The following is a 17375-nucleotide window of genomic DNA, read 5'->3' as shown; positions in this document are numbered from 1 at the left end:
AAACCTTCGACTCCGACTCCGTCAAATTTTATGCTTCCGACTCCGACTCCTTGGCCTGGTTGTAACAACTATTTCTACATCTCATTGTAATTTTATGTTGCTTAACCTGCATAGGTAAAATGTAAAACACCGTGTGGCTATACCTACAACTTTATTAATGATCTGGACGATATTTAGAACTACAAAAGATGATGACTTGACTTTCAAAGATTTCAATCAAAAGAAAAATAAATTTATTAAGAATTAAGATATTAACTAGAAAACTACTAAATTTACCAGCATATCTAAAAGTTCGATCTCCAGCATATGAATTTTGTTTTAAGCTCCTGCCATCTGATGTGGATCTAAATGATCCCTAATTCCTTTTAAGTAAGTTATATCTTATGTACATTAAAGAAATAGACTACTTATTAGGGAAAAATGAGATAAACATATGATAAATTTATACAAAATTAAAATTTTGCTTATTCTTGAAAACCGGGTTTGGCTTCATTACGGTGCTGTGGCTGGGGAGCATATGCAGTTTTTCAACGAAACAAAATGATATAATTCAAAAATTTCAAATGGTAAGAAAGACTATCGTCCAAAATTATAGTGCTATACTGTGCCTGCTACAATAAATTCATAATAATGCTTATAAAGCAAATAAAATTAACACTAATAATTTAGAAAATTAGTGGGATCAGTGGAATCACTGCAATGAAAATATGCCTGAGTTCGCCTATTTGTTACAACCTGGAACAGAATAGCTTTCAGTCGGAGTCTGGACAATTAAACTATTGTCTCTGGTAAGGGACTGACAGAGTAGGTTTACATAATAAGGCTAGCAAGGGTTCAGCCTAAGATTTTAGATAGAAAAAAAATAAGCGAGTTTATTTTCCTGAAACAGTCTCGAACGTAAAAGTAAGACAGGTTACTGGTTAGTCAGCTATTTTGGTTGGATATTGAAATTCCGTAACGAAAGACCGACATTAGATAAATTCTCAGTTTGTAAGCGCTGGTGTCGTTCTACTTGGGGTAGTTAACTTATTCAGTTTAGGTTATATACGGGTTTTTGAGTGTTCATGGTCTTGGATCATTAAATAAGTACGTGTGGTAGCTGTTAAAACGATATCTAGCAACTTTATTTTTTGTGGTTGTGACTTTTGGTTAAGTATTATCCGGTCTGTGTAATTTTTAGTGACACGATAAAGGTTCACGCGTTTTCATAGATACCCCGGCACCTTGCTTGTCATCACAAAAATCAGAAATGGCGTGATTCTTTACCACAAAATTGGAACCGAAATTGTTCTCTTACCTCATGTCTTACGAAATGTGTCGAGACTTGCACGAGTTGAGGTCTGGTTGCCTTTGTTTCAACTTCTTTATAACTCAACAATGGCGCTTGGTCGATGCCAGTTCACTTGGTGGTTAAACTCTGCGATAAAGGCTTTTATTTGGATGTATTCTCGTTTATTGTTTTACTTAAGGATTTTCCCAAACAAATATTACTATTGGTTTATAATTTATACTAAAGCAAAGGCGATTGTCCAGTAGAAGGTATGTGTGTGCAAGAGAATGGTATAAGGTGACATTGGAACCAAGAATCTTTTATCAAGACAACTGCGGTGAATCGTGGTTTGGGAAGACACGAACATCCATCGTATATACACTTCTTCACCAAACCTGATGAAGTTTTGTCAATTGTTTTGGGATCGCCTTGAAGATTAACACCTGACATAACACGAAAGACTACATAAACATCTCTACACACTGGTTTAAGAATAACGGCTTACATCTCCCTACGAACCCTTGAAAGAATATCGTATTTAATGAAAATTGTAAGAAATTACTCTAAATTGTGTACATGATGTTTAATTTCAGGATTTTATGAGTGTCTAAAAGTACTGTACATAAAGACTAAATTATTCAGCACTGCACCAAACCCCCGCTTGGTGTAGAACTTCGACCCGTGATCCCGAGTGTTGACAGACCCACTTTCTCGAAGATTGTCGGTTTTTCCTTGACCAACACACAACCAACCTTTAAGTTTTTATCAAAGTTATGTGTGTTGTAGCTGTTTTTTTTTCACGTACACAACTACACACTGACAAAGCGGAAATATTAACCCTGTGGCAGTACGTGTGGGAATAAATAGATTAGCAGTGAGGGAGAGTCATTTTAGTATGGCGAGGTGTCTTGAAAATGTCTTCTTTTGGGACTGATTGAATTGGTCGTTTTAATTATTAGCATACTTTAAATTTAACCACTATCGTATTCTTCAAGTTTAAAGTTGAAATTTTACTTAGTAATGGTGATAATCTCAGGTATGATTTAACTTTTTCCCATCAGCTTGAAGGAAAATCATAAAAATCTGTATCACGTTAAGTCAGTGTTTTGGGAGATAAGATCGAGTGACGACTGAGGAGCTGTACAACAACATTTACCGTATCCCACGAGTAAAGTCTGCTGGTGCTAGAACACAACCTTGGGGCACACGTTGTCATGCATGGGAAAGTATATAAAATGCCATTATCTCCTCGTCGCTGCACGAATCTGGAGTCGGGCGAGATATATAGAGCTTGGAATTCATGCACGTGAGCAGAACTTAATGATTATTAGAAAAGCTATATTTTAGTTTCTTTCTCATTATAGAAAACCGTTTTGGCATCAATAATTCTACCTTCAGAGACCATTTTTATTTCCAGGAGACATTACGTTCATGATGTGTATTATTTTTATTCATTCATTCCTCTTTTCCATTTTTTATACAGTTACTATGGTTGATTTTTGAGTTAATTGAGAGACTACTCTTTCACACGGTAGCTACTTCAGTCAACGCCAGCGGTCAAAACCCGATAAAAAAAGAAGTTATTAGTGAACAGCGTGACTGACACACCCATAATAACTCATGAGTAATTTGTTGTCATACATGAGCACTGTCATCCCCCCATGGTGAACATAGTGGTGATAATTGTGGGGGTGGTGGCATGGTAGACGTGAGGTAACGGGGCTTCCCTCACCACTGTGTAGGAAGGGGGGAAGACCAGAGACCAGGAGTTCCCACGGTGGTATAGTCAACATCGTAACATCTCTGTGCCCCCCCAACCCCCCACCACTATTCCCCACCAACTGTCTCCACCACCACACCTGTCTTTTCCTTGAACCTTCCCCTCCCACTAAGTTCACCAACCGTCTTCCCCCACCACCTTTCCATCGCCACTACCACCTCTCCCCCCCCCCTTTCCCTTGCCACCTATCCCTCCTTTCCCCTATCACATCATCCCTTCCACCACTACTTCACCCCGTCCTCTACCCCTTCCCCCGCCATACTGAGTCCTTCTGTAACATATCATCGCCTCATAGTCGGCTCAAAGTGAACGTAACAAGCTAAGGTAAAGTGTATACTATAATTCCCTTATTATTTTTGGACTTTTATTATTGTGCTTTAGATTTAACTCGACTCGTCCAGTCAAAAGTCGTTCTTACTTCCAACACATCTTTAGTTACGAGAGAACATGTTCATCGTACGAGTGTAACTTGCAGCCCGCGGACCCAAAAACCTCTGCGACCTGATTAATCTGGATTTTTTCTCATAAGCTGATCTAATTCTCTCTTGAAAGACTTTAATTGATCTCCAAGCGATATATCCTACAGTACGTTTAGAGAGTACTTGATTAAAATATAATAATATTTACGAATGCGGGTCATGGGTATAGTGAGAAGCCCACATTTTCCTACTGACTTCCTCACTCGGCTCCATCCAATACGCTGTCTCCAGCTTTGTCTCAAGAAACCATATACTGTATGTTGTTTGTTGGCGTATTCTGTTGATGCTGGTGTGATTTCTAGTAATTCTTTTCCTTTTATTTCAACGCCTGAATCCTAGTGACGTCATGAATCGTGTTCTGATGTCATATGACTGTTAATGACGTCACCAGGTTTCAAAGTGATGAATGCAGTACTTGAACACATTCATAACATTGTCTCATGCAGACAACGTATTAATAAACTGGTAATTGAATGACTTTCACCTTAGTCACAGGAAGTAAAATAATTGGTATACAGAAATGACTCGAGGAAAATTGTGAGCGTGTATTGTTTAAAGTGTGTGTGTGTGTGTGTGTGTGTGTGTGTTTTAACTTTGGCTCATGTTTATTGTCTTACACTTGGGTACAACATCGATACGCCCCCTCTCCTTTCCTCCTCACCGCTGCTATTGTTTAAGTCGACCCTGTTACCATGCACTCTCTCTCTCTCCTTTCTCTACTTTCATATCCTCTTCCGCTTTCTATTCATAATGTGCTCCATCCTTTATATTTATCACTGATATTATCTTAACGCTTTCTCTCTCCTGTATAGTTTCTCTAATAATAGGTATGTTGTACTCTTATTTTTATATCACCTTCCCTTTCACATTTCCCTCATTTCTTCTCATTTATTTACTTAATCTTGTTCTCTAGTCTGTATCCATTTTTCTCTAGTTATTATTTGTCCCTTTGTCCGTTTTAAGAACACTGACGTATGATTTGTTTTTTAGGTGTAGTGGACAACGCCTTCACCCCCGAATGTGGCGCCGCCAAGCGGCCGGAAAGTTAAAGCTAGGCAAGGCAAGGAATGAATGAGTGAAGGGAGGAAGACAAAAAATTTGGCGAAATCCCCCTCTTTTCTATTTTATTTTTATTTTTTTAGCATGCAATGGGACCCCGGTACTGTGCAGCTATTAAGTGCTCTATTTAATTAATGCAGCCTGATCTTCAAACATTTTCCACTGTTAAGAGCCTTGATAGTTGTGTAGTTTATAAGCTGTGCTGTACTTCTTTTTAAATACTAGTGAGCACAGTATAAGATGTGAAAGAGTGGTGTCACTGCTAATTCTGTTAACCAAATTGTAAATATTGTGATGTTCCTTATATCAGTACTAAAATGGTAGCCTGTTCAAAAAAACAAAAACAAAAAAATGCAGTGGTAAACTGCCTGCGATATTTTTTTCATGTTAAATGGTGTAAAACTGGTTTAAAACTTTGCTACCACCATTGCTCTTACTTGAGAACCGATGGGGATTTATCCCCTTAATTGACCATCGCTGTTGACAACCAGATAACTAAAGAAAGAAGTTTCTAATGTACTGTGTTACTTGCCGGCTTCTGGAGTGAGCAATCCTTCTATACTGTATCTATTCACTGCTGGAGCGTAAATATTTTTGTCACTACAGTACATAGATATTATTTTAATGAAACCTCTCACATATACGTATTACCTTTACCACAATGTGAAGTCCACAACACTTAAATATGGATGCTTCAGCGAAGGTGAAGCGCAATACTGTTCAGTAGGTCTCGGGGTCAAATATGGCAACAATACTTTTACCGCGGAGTTTTGCTTTTCTCTGTGACTGTTTTGTTTACAACTTTACATCCTCGTGTTGTTTTGACCTGATTCTCGATTTTTTAACTATTGTTTTGATATGGTGGTTTTCATTTTATTGTTGAATTTTTTACTTGATTATTTTCATATTAACTTGATTGTATTTTGATAAATCGCTGTTTTGAAGGTTAATTGCTTTGACTTGAATGGTTTTCATGTTAATTGTTCTTGATTTGACGCGATTGTTCTTGTTGTGATATACTGTAAATGTTTTTCAATTGACTTGCATGTTTTTTTTGGGTAATTTGTTTTGGCCTCATTGTTAGTGCTTTCAATCTATTGTTTTTGTATTTGTTTTTATATTATTATTTTTTTTTACTTATTTTGACTTGGTTGTTTTGTTATTGTTTGTGTAAATTTTATTTTGACTATTATCGTTTTGGCGCTTAATTGGTGATATTTTAACTTAATTACCCTCATTTTTTAATTGTTTATGGACTAGTGTCAATACTACTTACTTGCTTTAAGATCTTTAGATGTTGTAGTGCTGAAACAACGTCACCATTATTTCTCATATCCTTCACATCTTTTCCTTTGTTTTTTTTCTGTGCGTTTTCACTGTCGTTAATTTCAATCGATTTTGTTGTGTGTCATTTGTAAGTTTTATTTCTGTATGTGTAGGCAGGATTTAGCCATACAGTATATGTACACTTGTGTTTTATTTGTGCGTATGACAGTATGTATATACTGTATGTGAGTGCATTAAATAAAAGGTTGTGTGTAGTAGGAAGGGAGTCTCAAGGTGGAATTTTCTCTTGACACCCGACTCGCTCTATCTCTCTCTCTCTCTGAAATACACTGTACGTGTATGTTAATTACGTTTAAATTTTTTTTACATGAATAGGTTAGATACCATTGATATTACTCTTAAATATGTTCACTGGTGTTTAATAAATATATATTATTTACAGATACCCTCAACTAAGTCAAATTTAGTCTAATAAATTTTGATTTGTTGCAGATAATGAAAGGAAACATGTGGATGGTTGTGGGCGTGATGTGGTTGGTAGTCGGGTTGGCGGGTGGCCTGGACATCGTGCCTACGGGCGTGATCAGCCCCCAGGAGAGAACTAATCCACCCACAGAGGTGTCCCGTCCACAATACGTCCAGACACTCTACAAAGCGACAGATTCTGTGGTATGTAGCCATATTTTACATCACTGAAGGCCAACATGAATTATAATAGTTCAAGATATTTCAAGACATGATCATATGATTCATTACGAGAACCTTTAATGAAATGAATTTATCGTAAGATGTTGGGTGAGGTATTGTAGTGTATGTAATGGTACAGTAGTTTAATGTACTTGTTAATGCAGTGGGTTTTTTTATGCCAGATCGTCTTATGGCATGACAGAAACCGTAAAAAAATGCAAGAATAATGTCTTTTACCGTAATTCATTTGCACCTGGTTGGCTGTGAGAGATACTGTACGATAGGATAATTCGCCAAACTCGAATGTATTACCTGTACTGCTTATATGTAAACTTTCCGAGCTCTTGTCTCTGTTAGCTTGTATCCTTTCAAGAGGTGAAATTTTAATCTTTTTATAGTAATTCCCTTAATATGTAGTATTTGTTCAGATGCTGGTTTATCCTTTTTTATAGCATATCAGCAACAACCATGTTTGACTAATTTTTTCCGACAGGTTTGAACTGATCCTGCCTGACCTTTCCCTTCACCGAGTACAGTTTCATAAAAGAAGACTTGCTTGAACTATCTCCTTTAGCATTACCATTGACCCTAATTGACTTTGCTTTCCTGTTGTGTGGATAATTAGTTTACTGTACCAAGACACTCTACTCTCACCCCACAGATTGTGATGAACACCCTGGAACCACTGTGGCCATCATACAAAGTGGAGTATCAGGATAGGCACACCACTACTATGAACAACCAGACGATCGATACATCAACAGCAGAGTTTGCCACAGTGCTAAACACCACCGTGGAATACTACTCTGACCTCACTGCTACCAATACCCTGGATGTAGCTGCCACGACCTTTCAGACCATGGAGTTCCAACACCAGACAGTTCTCTACACTGACAGGGACAATAAAACCTTCACTACAATTGAGAATAATGACCTGCCTCTTATCTAACTTTAATGTTATTTACTTAGTGCTTCAAGTTTTGCTCAGTCCTTCATCAAACTTAGAGATTCAAAGCTGCTGCCCCTCATCTAACTAACATCAACCCGCTCAGAAATTTCTATTAAAACAATGTCGTATTGACTTTGAAGTTAACCAATCTCAATAGGCTACAGTAAAATTGAGGATGCTGATTCCTTTCCAATATATTATGACATTGTGTACAGATAAGAACAAGTGTTTTGTGTTCTATTATTATATGTTGTGTTTAGGTGTATACATATTTACCTTTATACAGTATACTCACTTTTGGGAAGCTACAGAGATTAATTACATACAATGATAACATATTATTCTGCAAGACCAATTTTTATACAAACCCTTCTCATTTCACATCAGTAATGTTTAATCTACAGGAACACTGTAGCTTTTATGAGTTACAGTGGAATGTATTGTGTACATTCACTATATACTTATAAGATGTGGATTTTATGGAATGTATGGGTCTACTGTATACAGTAATGAAAAACAAATTTGCTCTCAAACAGTTGGCAAATGTGTAACAATCTGTGTTGTGTAATTGTTTTAAGCAATTTTCATATGAGATATACCAAGAATTTTATAGCTTTTAGCTTAATGCTTTCGTCATAAGAGAAAGATCTTTGATTCACCTTCATGGGAGTGAGTTTATGGAAAATGCTGGCGAGTGCTTCTGAAGGGCAGTGTAAAAAAAAAAACCTCATTTACAACGAAACACTGGTCTGCTTTTGTTGCTTTCTAGCTTTGGTTCATATTGTAACTCGGTATTGATTGTAGGCTAGACTATACCTTATGGCATCCTCCATCTTTATCATTAACAGAGATGTATATAAGCTGTGGTCTTTAGCTGTGCAGGGTGTTATATTAAGAATTATTAATAATCATTGAAAAGTTCATTTGGGAAGTTAATCTTTCATTATAGAAATTTATATGAAAAGATTCACCATATACAACTTCTCTCCTGAAGTGAAGGATTTCAGAGTCCTAGGATTGCTCTTTGAACCCCATGGTGTAAAGATTTTTAATATGATTCTGATTAGAGTTCAGAAAATTATGAATTGTAATTTTTTTCTACAAAGTAAACTAGATTTTCAGTTTGGGATGTATTTTGTATATATGTATTGTAAGCCATGTGTGTAATTTATTTACCTACATATATACACTGTACTTGTGTTAGTGTTTTTTAGTACGAGGAAAAGCCTTTGGTAGACTTTAGTGAATCCTCCGCCTTAGATACAAGATGTCTTTTTTATAATGCAGTGTAAAATTCAGAACAATACTGTACAACATTTCTTTTTGCAATGGTGATTATATTATGTCAAAGTTATTTCTCCCTGTTAAAATTCTTCATATGTACAGGTAATTTTATATCAATGCCATACATGAAATTTTTCACCAATGTTTTTCATGATCGCTCTTATTACAGTATACTATGAAGTCCCTTTATAGGTCTGTTTTAAGTATTTTTATGTATCTTCAAGAATTCCTTTTTGTATTATTTTGTATTATATCCAAAGATCAAATTAGAATTTCGATAACATTTCATAAGTGTTAACTCTCATTAAGTTTCCATTTCCTACGTGTTTTTTGTGCTAAGTTTCTCCACAAAAATACCACCATACATGATTTTATATGAAAAAAAGTCAATATAGAATTTTTTCACTGTAATAATGTACTGAATACGCAATATTATTTGCTTGTATTAATGACCTAAGTCAGGGGTGTGTGTGTATTGTACAGTGTGGTGACCCTGCTTGGCTCCTTAAGGGTTGAAGAGAAACAGTGGTGGTAGAGGAACATGATAACTGTGATTCATTAATAAAATGTTTTGTACCTATATACATTCTTGTTATTTATTCTTCCTCAGTCCAGCTACAATTTGTTAGAGTGCAATTGAATTAATGTCTTAAAAGCCCTAATCACTAATTTTTTTTAAGTTGTTACTGCAAGTGAAAAGTAATCTCAATGACAGCTGGGTAGACGGCATGAATTAGTAACCCTTAGGACGGGAGATAAACATTGTATTCATTCAACCACAGCACCCAGGTAGTGTAGGTACCGTGTAAAAAAACAAAAATCCAAGTTTAAGCAAAAATTAATATAGGAAAATACCTGGTAAATAAAGAAGCTAATAATGATTGGGGCCCTGGTATGACATTACGAGATTGTGATGAATTGGCAAAACCGAACAACAGCATAAATTAGCTACAGTATTATTACAACAGGTAAAATTTGGTGTGACGTAATGGCATTAATTTATGAATGAATTTAGCAATACTGTATAAGAGTATTATTATTACCTTTAAAAGCAATAGGATATGGTATGTCAGTGTAATTTACATGGTGAGAGGTAAATATGCTACCACTACCATACCACCAACATCCAAAGAGCTCAACTTTCACACCATAAAAGAAGTTTGGTTCACCTTTCCAACATTAATTCCTCATTTTTTTCCCTGTGATATATACCACTATTTCTTCATCAACTGTTGCGTCCTTATCCTACTAATGTACAGGTATTATTTTTATTTCAGATCGTCACCCTATGCGACACCTCTTTTCACTCAAATTCTCTCATACTGATATATATTTTTCTAAGACCTACGGATGACAAAATCACTCATTGCTAATACAAATTTCTTATGAGATTAAGGAATGAACTTAAAAATAAATGGATAAAAAGACAATAAAATTTAAAGTAAAAGAAAAGAATGTATTAAACCCCAAATTCATTATTTATAGTAAACATCATTATGATAAATGCCAGGTGTCGCTATCTACACACGAGAGTCCTACGACGATTGTTGCGGGACTATTCCTACGAGCCTAAACGAAGAGGGAGGATGCCTGAACCACCCATAAAGTCGTTTCCCATCCCTTTGGTTAGGTTAGTGGAATCGCCCACAACAATGGATTTCAGAACCAATCCTCCATTTCTGATTGACGCCCCCAGTCAGGCAGTCCCTATCAACAATAACTATCTATAGATATAAAAGCACTACAGATACAGACACCAGGACAAGGATATATATACAAACGGTCAATATTCGTCTTGTAACAGAGGTCAACTGATGGATGCTGTTGAGTCTGTTGACCAGTATCCTCTATGGAACAAGCGCACAAAACACACACGCACACATATGAGCTATACATATATTATACACAAACGCATAATGGGGGGAGTTCTATTTCCATTCAGTTAAACATATCTACTTTCTCGTCATTTATAAGTTATAACTTATAAGTGTTAATGAGCATTGAAGCATAAGACTTCTTCTGGAGTCTAATAAAAAGTGTTCTAAATATCCGCCATAGGGAGCTGCACTATAGTGGATTTCTCCCCTACAAACGCTGTTTGTCGCGTAGCCGACCCCACGAATTCCCCAGTGTATGCCTCGTGGTCTAGGTCAACCAGCGCCGCCCACGGAGCGGGGGTTCAACTATCTACCCACGCCTACCTCCGCTATAAAAGACCTGACCTCGTGGTGATCTCTCTCTTTCTACCTACACCAACCAGCCAGCAACACCTCCTCCTCCTCCGCCTGCCTGGCGGTCCTCGCTCCCGCCGGCGAGCATGGCGACCCACAAGCTGTCCTCCTCTGAGCATCCTCACCAACCAGCTCTCTCTACGTCACGCTTGTAACCATGCTGCCTTCCCAGCACCAAGCTGCATTGTACATCCAATACATTATGTATACAGAGAGCACATTGTGAGTTTCCTTTCTCCATTCCATCCTGAGTGTGAACACAAACATCTCATACCCCGCAGCACTACTACGGTCACCGGTTAACATTACAGTGGTCATAGACAGGGTATTTACCCTAACCATCTAAGCAAGTGTCTAACAAAACGTTTCAAAATAGGTTATACCGGCCGGGTCAGATTGGCCCGTACATGTGGTACCACGGGGAGTTGTGTTACCCGCCAAGCCTCAGCTGCAGCTTCCCCAATTTCCTAAAGTAACCTTCTCTAACGTTTCCCATCCCTGTAATTTCAGTGTTTGGCCAGACTCGGCAGAGTGTGGTTGTATCAGACGTGGTTCCGCATTGTTCTTCGTGACATATGGCTGTGTGGGTCATTCTGAGCCAGTGAACCATTTTGTGCGACTATTTTTACGCACGGTGGCGTATATATATATATATATATATATATATATATATATATATATATATATATATATATATATATATATATATATATATATATATATATATATATATATATATATATATATATATGTGTGTGTGTGTGTGTGTGTAATAGCAATGACTTAAGCGGGATTGTCCGAAGAACATATCCCAAAACAGCTGGAAGAACTACCAAGTGAAGAACAGGTGGATGGCGAAGACATGTATGGCAGTGATATGTGTGAGGACGATAGCCGTTTTTCCTGCTGCAATTTTACGAGTGTTTTGAGATCGCAGTTACGCCAGGTAACACGTAACGTGTATTAATCAAATCCATGTATTTTAACCCTCATTCGTGACTCACCCGTTTCTTACCATTTGCCTCCCTTAACGCTGTCTTCTGTGTAGGTGTCGTTTATGAGACCTACTTGAATTGCCTCCCACTCTTCAAGTTATGGTACGTTTTCTTTGGTTGCAGGGATTGAACTGTAGCAATTCAAGGACTCCGATAGGATAGTTCACCCAATGTTATTTTTTTTATCCTCCGCAACGGTGGCGTTTCCAAGTGGCTGGAAAATAAAAAACAAACAAAAAACAACAACACTTGAAGTCCATTATACATGTCGGCCCCGCCGCTGTCTATGATTGGCTAATTAGGTGATACCCGAAAACGACCAATGTCAATGAGGGTGTTTCACGGCCTGTTTGCTTATATAAGTTTTCTAATGTTTTGATTTACGATGCTTTTTTATATGTGTTATTTAGTTTTGGTTGTTAAAACATTATGTGAGAGCCATATTCTGTTTTATAGGGTAAAAGGTGTAAAACTTTTAATGTATTGTATTAGGATTAGTTGGCAACCGAGCCATATTTGTGGTGGTGTGATGCTCACGGCAGAGCAGCGTGAGCCACCGACTGAACTGAAAGTCCCTTGACAACTGACAAGTCCTTCGCAACGGTGGAGTTTCCAAGTGGCTGGAAAAAAACAAAAACACTTGAAGTCCATTAAACCTTACATGATATTGCATGATAAGCCCAGATTATTCAGTGAAAATTTATATATAGTCAGTAGGTTATTGACATCAAATTTTAGATATCTAGGAATAATTTCTCATGGCAACACAATGATTATTATTTTGCAGTAAAAGATAATTATTTGTCCCCTTAACACAACAAAAAAAATAAAAGGAAGAGAAGTCGGAAATTTCATTGGCTCTTGCTCTCTCAGGTCTTAGCTCGTGACGCTTGGTTCAGCGAGAATAAGTAATTATCAATAATAAATCTTCTATACCTGAGTGAAGAAATCGGTTTTTATAAAGACCTTTTTTAATTCTAAAGACTTCAGAGTTATAGTATTGGGATACTTTTGCAAGGCATAATGTAAATCCTTTTCTGAAATGTGTAGTAAAAATACTTCCTCTTTTGTGGAGTGAAGACTGAAGGTACTACTTGCTATGTCGTGATGAGGCTTTCGTATAGTGTGAAGTGGGAGATACTGTAGTGGATTCCTCCCCTACAAACGCTGTTTGTCGCCGAGTAGCCGACCCCGCGAATTCCCCAGTGTATGCCTCGTGGTCTAGGTCAACCAGCGCCGCCTTACATGACGGAGGTCAACTATTAAGCCACGCCTACCTCCGCTATATAAGACCTGATCTCGTGGTGACCTACCCCTCTTTTTACCTACAGCCAGTCTTCAAGTAACACCACCTCCTCCACTCCTGCCTGGCGGCCCTCGCTCCAGCCGGCGAGCATGGCGACCCACAAGCTGGTCCTCCTCTGAGCATCCTCACCAACCAGCTCTCTCTACATCACGCTTGTAACCACGCTGCCACTTCCCAGCACCAAGCTGCACTGTACATTCAATACAATATGTATACAGAGAGCACATTGTGAGTTTCCTTTCTCCACCCCATCCTGAGTATGAACCAACATCTCGTACCCCACAATACTTTTATCGTAGTGTGTGGTGGTACAGTAGTCTAATAGATACCTTTATTTTTTTGCAACTTTCGGTCTCGCCAAGACGTAATTCAACCTCAGATGGTTCTTAACTTTTAGAAGTGGTCAGATACAAAGTCAGGGCAAACTCCGTTTTTACCCTGACAAATGTCCATTGGCTAAAGATCACCACTGAGCGCAGTATTCGCAATAATTAAGCGAATAAGTTTGTTGAAATAGAGAAATTTGTATCAGACGAAATGAATTTTATTTCTTCACACAGAGGGCGGTAGATCTACCAGCACAAGGTGTGGACTGGAGAACAAAACTGGGCTTCACAATAGCCCTTGACAAAGTTATCAAAACAACGGAGGAATCCTACACAGGCCACTGGCCTCCTTCTGTCGGCATGACCACACCTCTAATAAACAAGGTGAAAATAGTGAATTGAATTGAAACAGTTTATTTAGCCAGAAAAACACAGATACAGAATGGATAATAATAACAATATTAACATGGCTGAGCCAGTTGAGAACCTGAGCTCTCTTTTGGGCACCTGATATATACTGTGGGGTATGAGATTGTTTGGTTCACACTCAGGATGGGATGGAGAAAGGAAACTCACAATGTGCTCTCTATATACATGTTGTATTGGATGTACAATGCAGCTTGGTGCTGGGAAGGCAGCATGGTTACAAGCGTGATGTAGAGAGAGCTGGTTGGTGAGGACGCTCAGAGAAGGACAGCTTGTGGGTCGCCATGCTCGCCAGCGGGAGAGAGGACCGCCAGGCAGGCGGAGGTGTTGCTGGCTGGTTGGTGTAGGTAGAGAGAGAGATCACCACGAGGTCAGGTCTTAAATAGCGGGGGTAGGCGTGGCTTAGCAGTTGACCCCCGCTCCGTGGTGTATGGCGGCGCTGGTTGACCTAGACCACGAGGCATACACTTGGGAATTGGTGGGGTCGGCTAGGCAGCGACAAACAGCGTTTGTAGGGGAGAATTCCACTACAATACTATACATTTATCTCAAGGAAGTACTATGTAACATTTAGTATCATCTGGAATAGTACAATAGCATGGTGGTAATAAGAACATCTCATAATGTTACCACGGTTATCACTTCAATATTTATTTATTTAATTTTTTTTATACATAAATTACAGTGGAATTGAAAAACATAAGTAGAATGGGGGAGCAGTACAACATGGGTTGTACAGTAATTAGGTTGAACAAGAGGACAGAGCTGTCAGGATTATGACTAGTTGGCAAATATGTTTATTGCAATGGTAATTAGTTATCTATTTACATGATAATTTCCGATAAAACGGTTTTGATGGTACAATAAAAGCAGGTACTGTAAATATAGTAAGTGTTGTATAATATGACATAATTAATAGAGTAATATAAGAATACACAGCTTAAGGTTCTACTTCGTGACCATATTATACAGGAGTTACAAAAAATATCAATACAGTACTTAGACAATAGTTGTGTCATGTGTTACGTTGGGTCTACCCTGCGCAACCCATCTCAGATGTTTGTTTACTGTAAATAAGGGACCAGGGGAGCCGTAACTGCTACACATGTTTTCCATTAGTGGTATGTTAGCCAGCCTATAGGGGCAGGCCAGTGAGACAGTGTTGTACTGTTCATCGCCTCACGCTCCAAAACCCCATTTTAAGTAGTATCTCCTAGGCCATGGGTAAGTTAAGACGTCGTCCCCATCCTCTCCCTCCTGAAGGGAGCGAGACACCACACAGAGTCCTCCACCGCCACTCCGTCCTGTGGACCGTCGTCGACAGAGACTAAGCGTGTTAACCTAGGTTGTTATCCCCGTGGAAATATCACGTGTGGATGCCTGGTTGCAACAAGAGCAATCCAGGCTGGCCTATCAAACCTACAGTAAATGGTTAATCAATTCACTCTTAGAGTTCTCCTGCACGGCACCCGTCTACAGTGACCGTGATCGACACGAGACAAGTGTGTTAACCTAGGTTTGTTATCCCCGTGGAGATATCACGTGTGGAAGCCTGGTTGCGACAAAAGCAATCCAGGGTGGTTTATTGCACCTATGTGGTTAAACAAGTCACGCTTACTAGTTCTCCTTGCTGTAACAACCGTCTACAGTGACTGTCAGTGACGCGAGACTATGTATGGTAACCCAAGAGTACTTTTTGTTGTTATTCCCCGTGGAAAGAAGTTCTTGTGCGGAAGCCTGGTTGCAACAAAAACAATCCAGGCTGACAGTAAATGTATCACTTGAAGAATTAAGGCTCTGTTAAGTTATACCCATAGTAGAGTAGTCACACGTGTTCCCAAGTTGATAATTCCCTCTTTTAGAAGATTAATTGTAATACAGCGTGAACGTGAGTGACTCATGTATCCATGCAAATTGTAAATCATTGTATGGAAGCTTGACAAATAAATGTAAGTGCAATTATCTGCCCGTATCTGTGATCCTATCTTATTATTACTAAAGGTAATGACTGATTGGTTATGACAAAGTATAACCAATAACTTAGATGGATGTTGGAAATTAATGGAATTCATTAAATCATCATTTATCTAGTATAAATCATTGAATGTCGAGTGGTGGAGTGAACTTATACGTAGATACACCATAATCTCCTGTAAGTAACCAGTGTGAAGGTATCGAATTCTACGGTAAGAAATATAAGAAACACAACATATTATAATCTTTATATAATATAATCCACTCAGTACACCACTACGATCCCCAAACCATGACAATTGGCGCCCGAACAAGGACACAGACCGCGGATAATTGCACTCTTTTCAGCATTTAGCTTATATTGTACTACAAATCGATTACTAGTACATTTGAGGGACCCTAAGAAATTTGGAATCTGAAGTTAAAGGTGGAAAATAAAGAAACAGAAGAGCAGCGATCCAGTATGAAAATAAAAATGAATAAAAACTGTAAAAATGTTAGAAAACACAAAGTAAACTGGGCAGGCTTGCTTCCTGATCTCATGATTGCTGGTACCCAGGGCACCGGCTGTAAATGGATACCTACCTTTACAGTTGGGAAGCGAAGGAGGTCGAGTGCAGTGCCTCACATAAAGTCTGATTATAATTATGTGTTGTATTTGCACTATTCTTAACGCGCCGTCAGGCAATGAATTATGTGTAACAGGTATTAATTCATAGACCGTTTTCTCAGCTGGTTCATTAACGTGAGCAAGCTGTTAAGATAATCATGATAATAAATAATAGTAATCATAGTAATTACGTTCAATGCCAGATTAACTATAGGAGGAAAAAATAAAATTCGTGCTCTTACATGTCGAAGATAGTTTGAAGATTCATCCATTACAGAAAAATTGCTATATCAAATACTAAAGCACACTCATGTACACACCCACACACACAAACATCTCATCATCTTTTGCTGTAAACTTATAATTTCCATAATAATTAGGTTTAATCCTCGTATTTGCATATATTTCAAGATATTAACAACGGATATCATTGACCACAGAACAAACTACTATGTAATTAATGCAATCACAACCGTACTGAGTGAATAACAATAATGAATGCTGTCATTTCCTGCGAGTGTTGATGAAAAAAAAAAACCTGTCTACATAATAAAGGCACAAGGAAGGATATAAACAATAAATCCATAATTGGTGATAGGAAAGCTTTAAAGAGCATATCTAAGTGAGAAAGATAAAGAGATAGAGGAAGATAATAATGGAGAAATCAAGAAAAAGATGGTAAGAAGGACCTTGATGGAGGGGCTGGAGGGAA

At 38.1% G+C, this 17375-nt stretch overlaps 1 protein-coding gene across 3 annotated transcripts in view; it reads left to right on the top strand.

The window, feature by feature from the left end:
* LOC121880003 overlaps positions 1-9377 on the top strand; it is a 16245-nt gene extending 6868 nt beyond the window's left edge. For 2 of the 3 annotated variants that reach the window (XR_006091484.1, XR_006091485.1), the window contains 2 exons: positions 6368-6544; positions 7224-9377. Coding sequence is in view for 1 of the 3 variants with exons in the window: in XM_042386899.1 (XP_042242833.1) it covers positions 4548-4589; positions 6368-6544; positions 7224-7511 (507 nt within the window). In the remaining 2 variants the exon portion in view is untranslated. Of the gene's footprint in view, positions 1-4532; positions 4590-6367; positions 6545-7223 lie in introns of those variants that run through there. The other variant, XM_042386899.1, reaches the window with a different exon arrangement.
* The last annotated feature ends 7998 nt before the right edge of the window (positions 9378-17375 follow it).

Source organism: Homarus americanus, unplaced genomic scaffold (genome assembly GCF_018991925.1).
Source record: "Homarus americanus isolate GMGI-L3 unplaced genomic scaffold, GMGI_Hamer_2.0 scaffold30108, whole genome shotgun sequence".
Taxonomy (NCBI): Eukaryota; Metazoa; Arthropoda; class Malacostraca; order Decapoda; family Nephropidae; genus Homarus; species Homarus americanus.
This window is presented reverse-complemented; position numbering and strand designations above follow the sequence as displayed.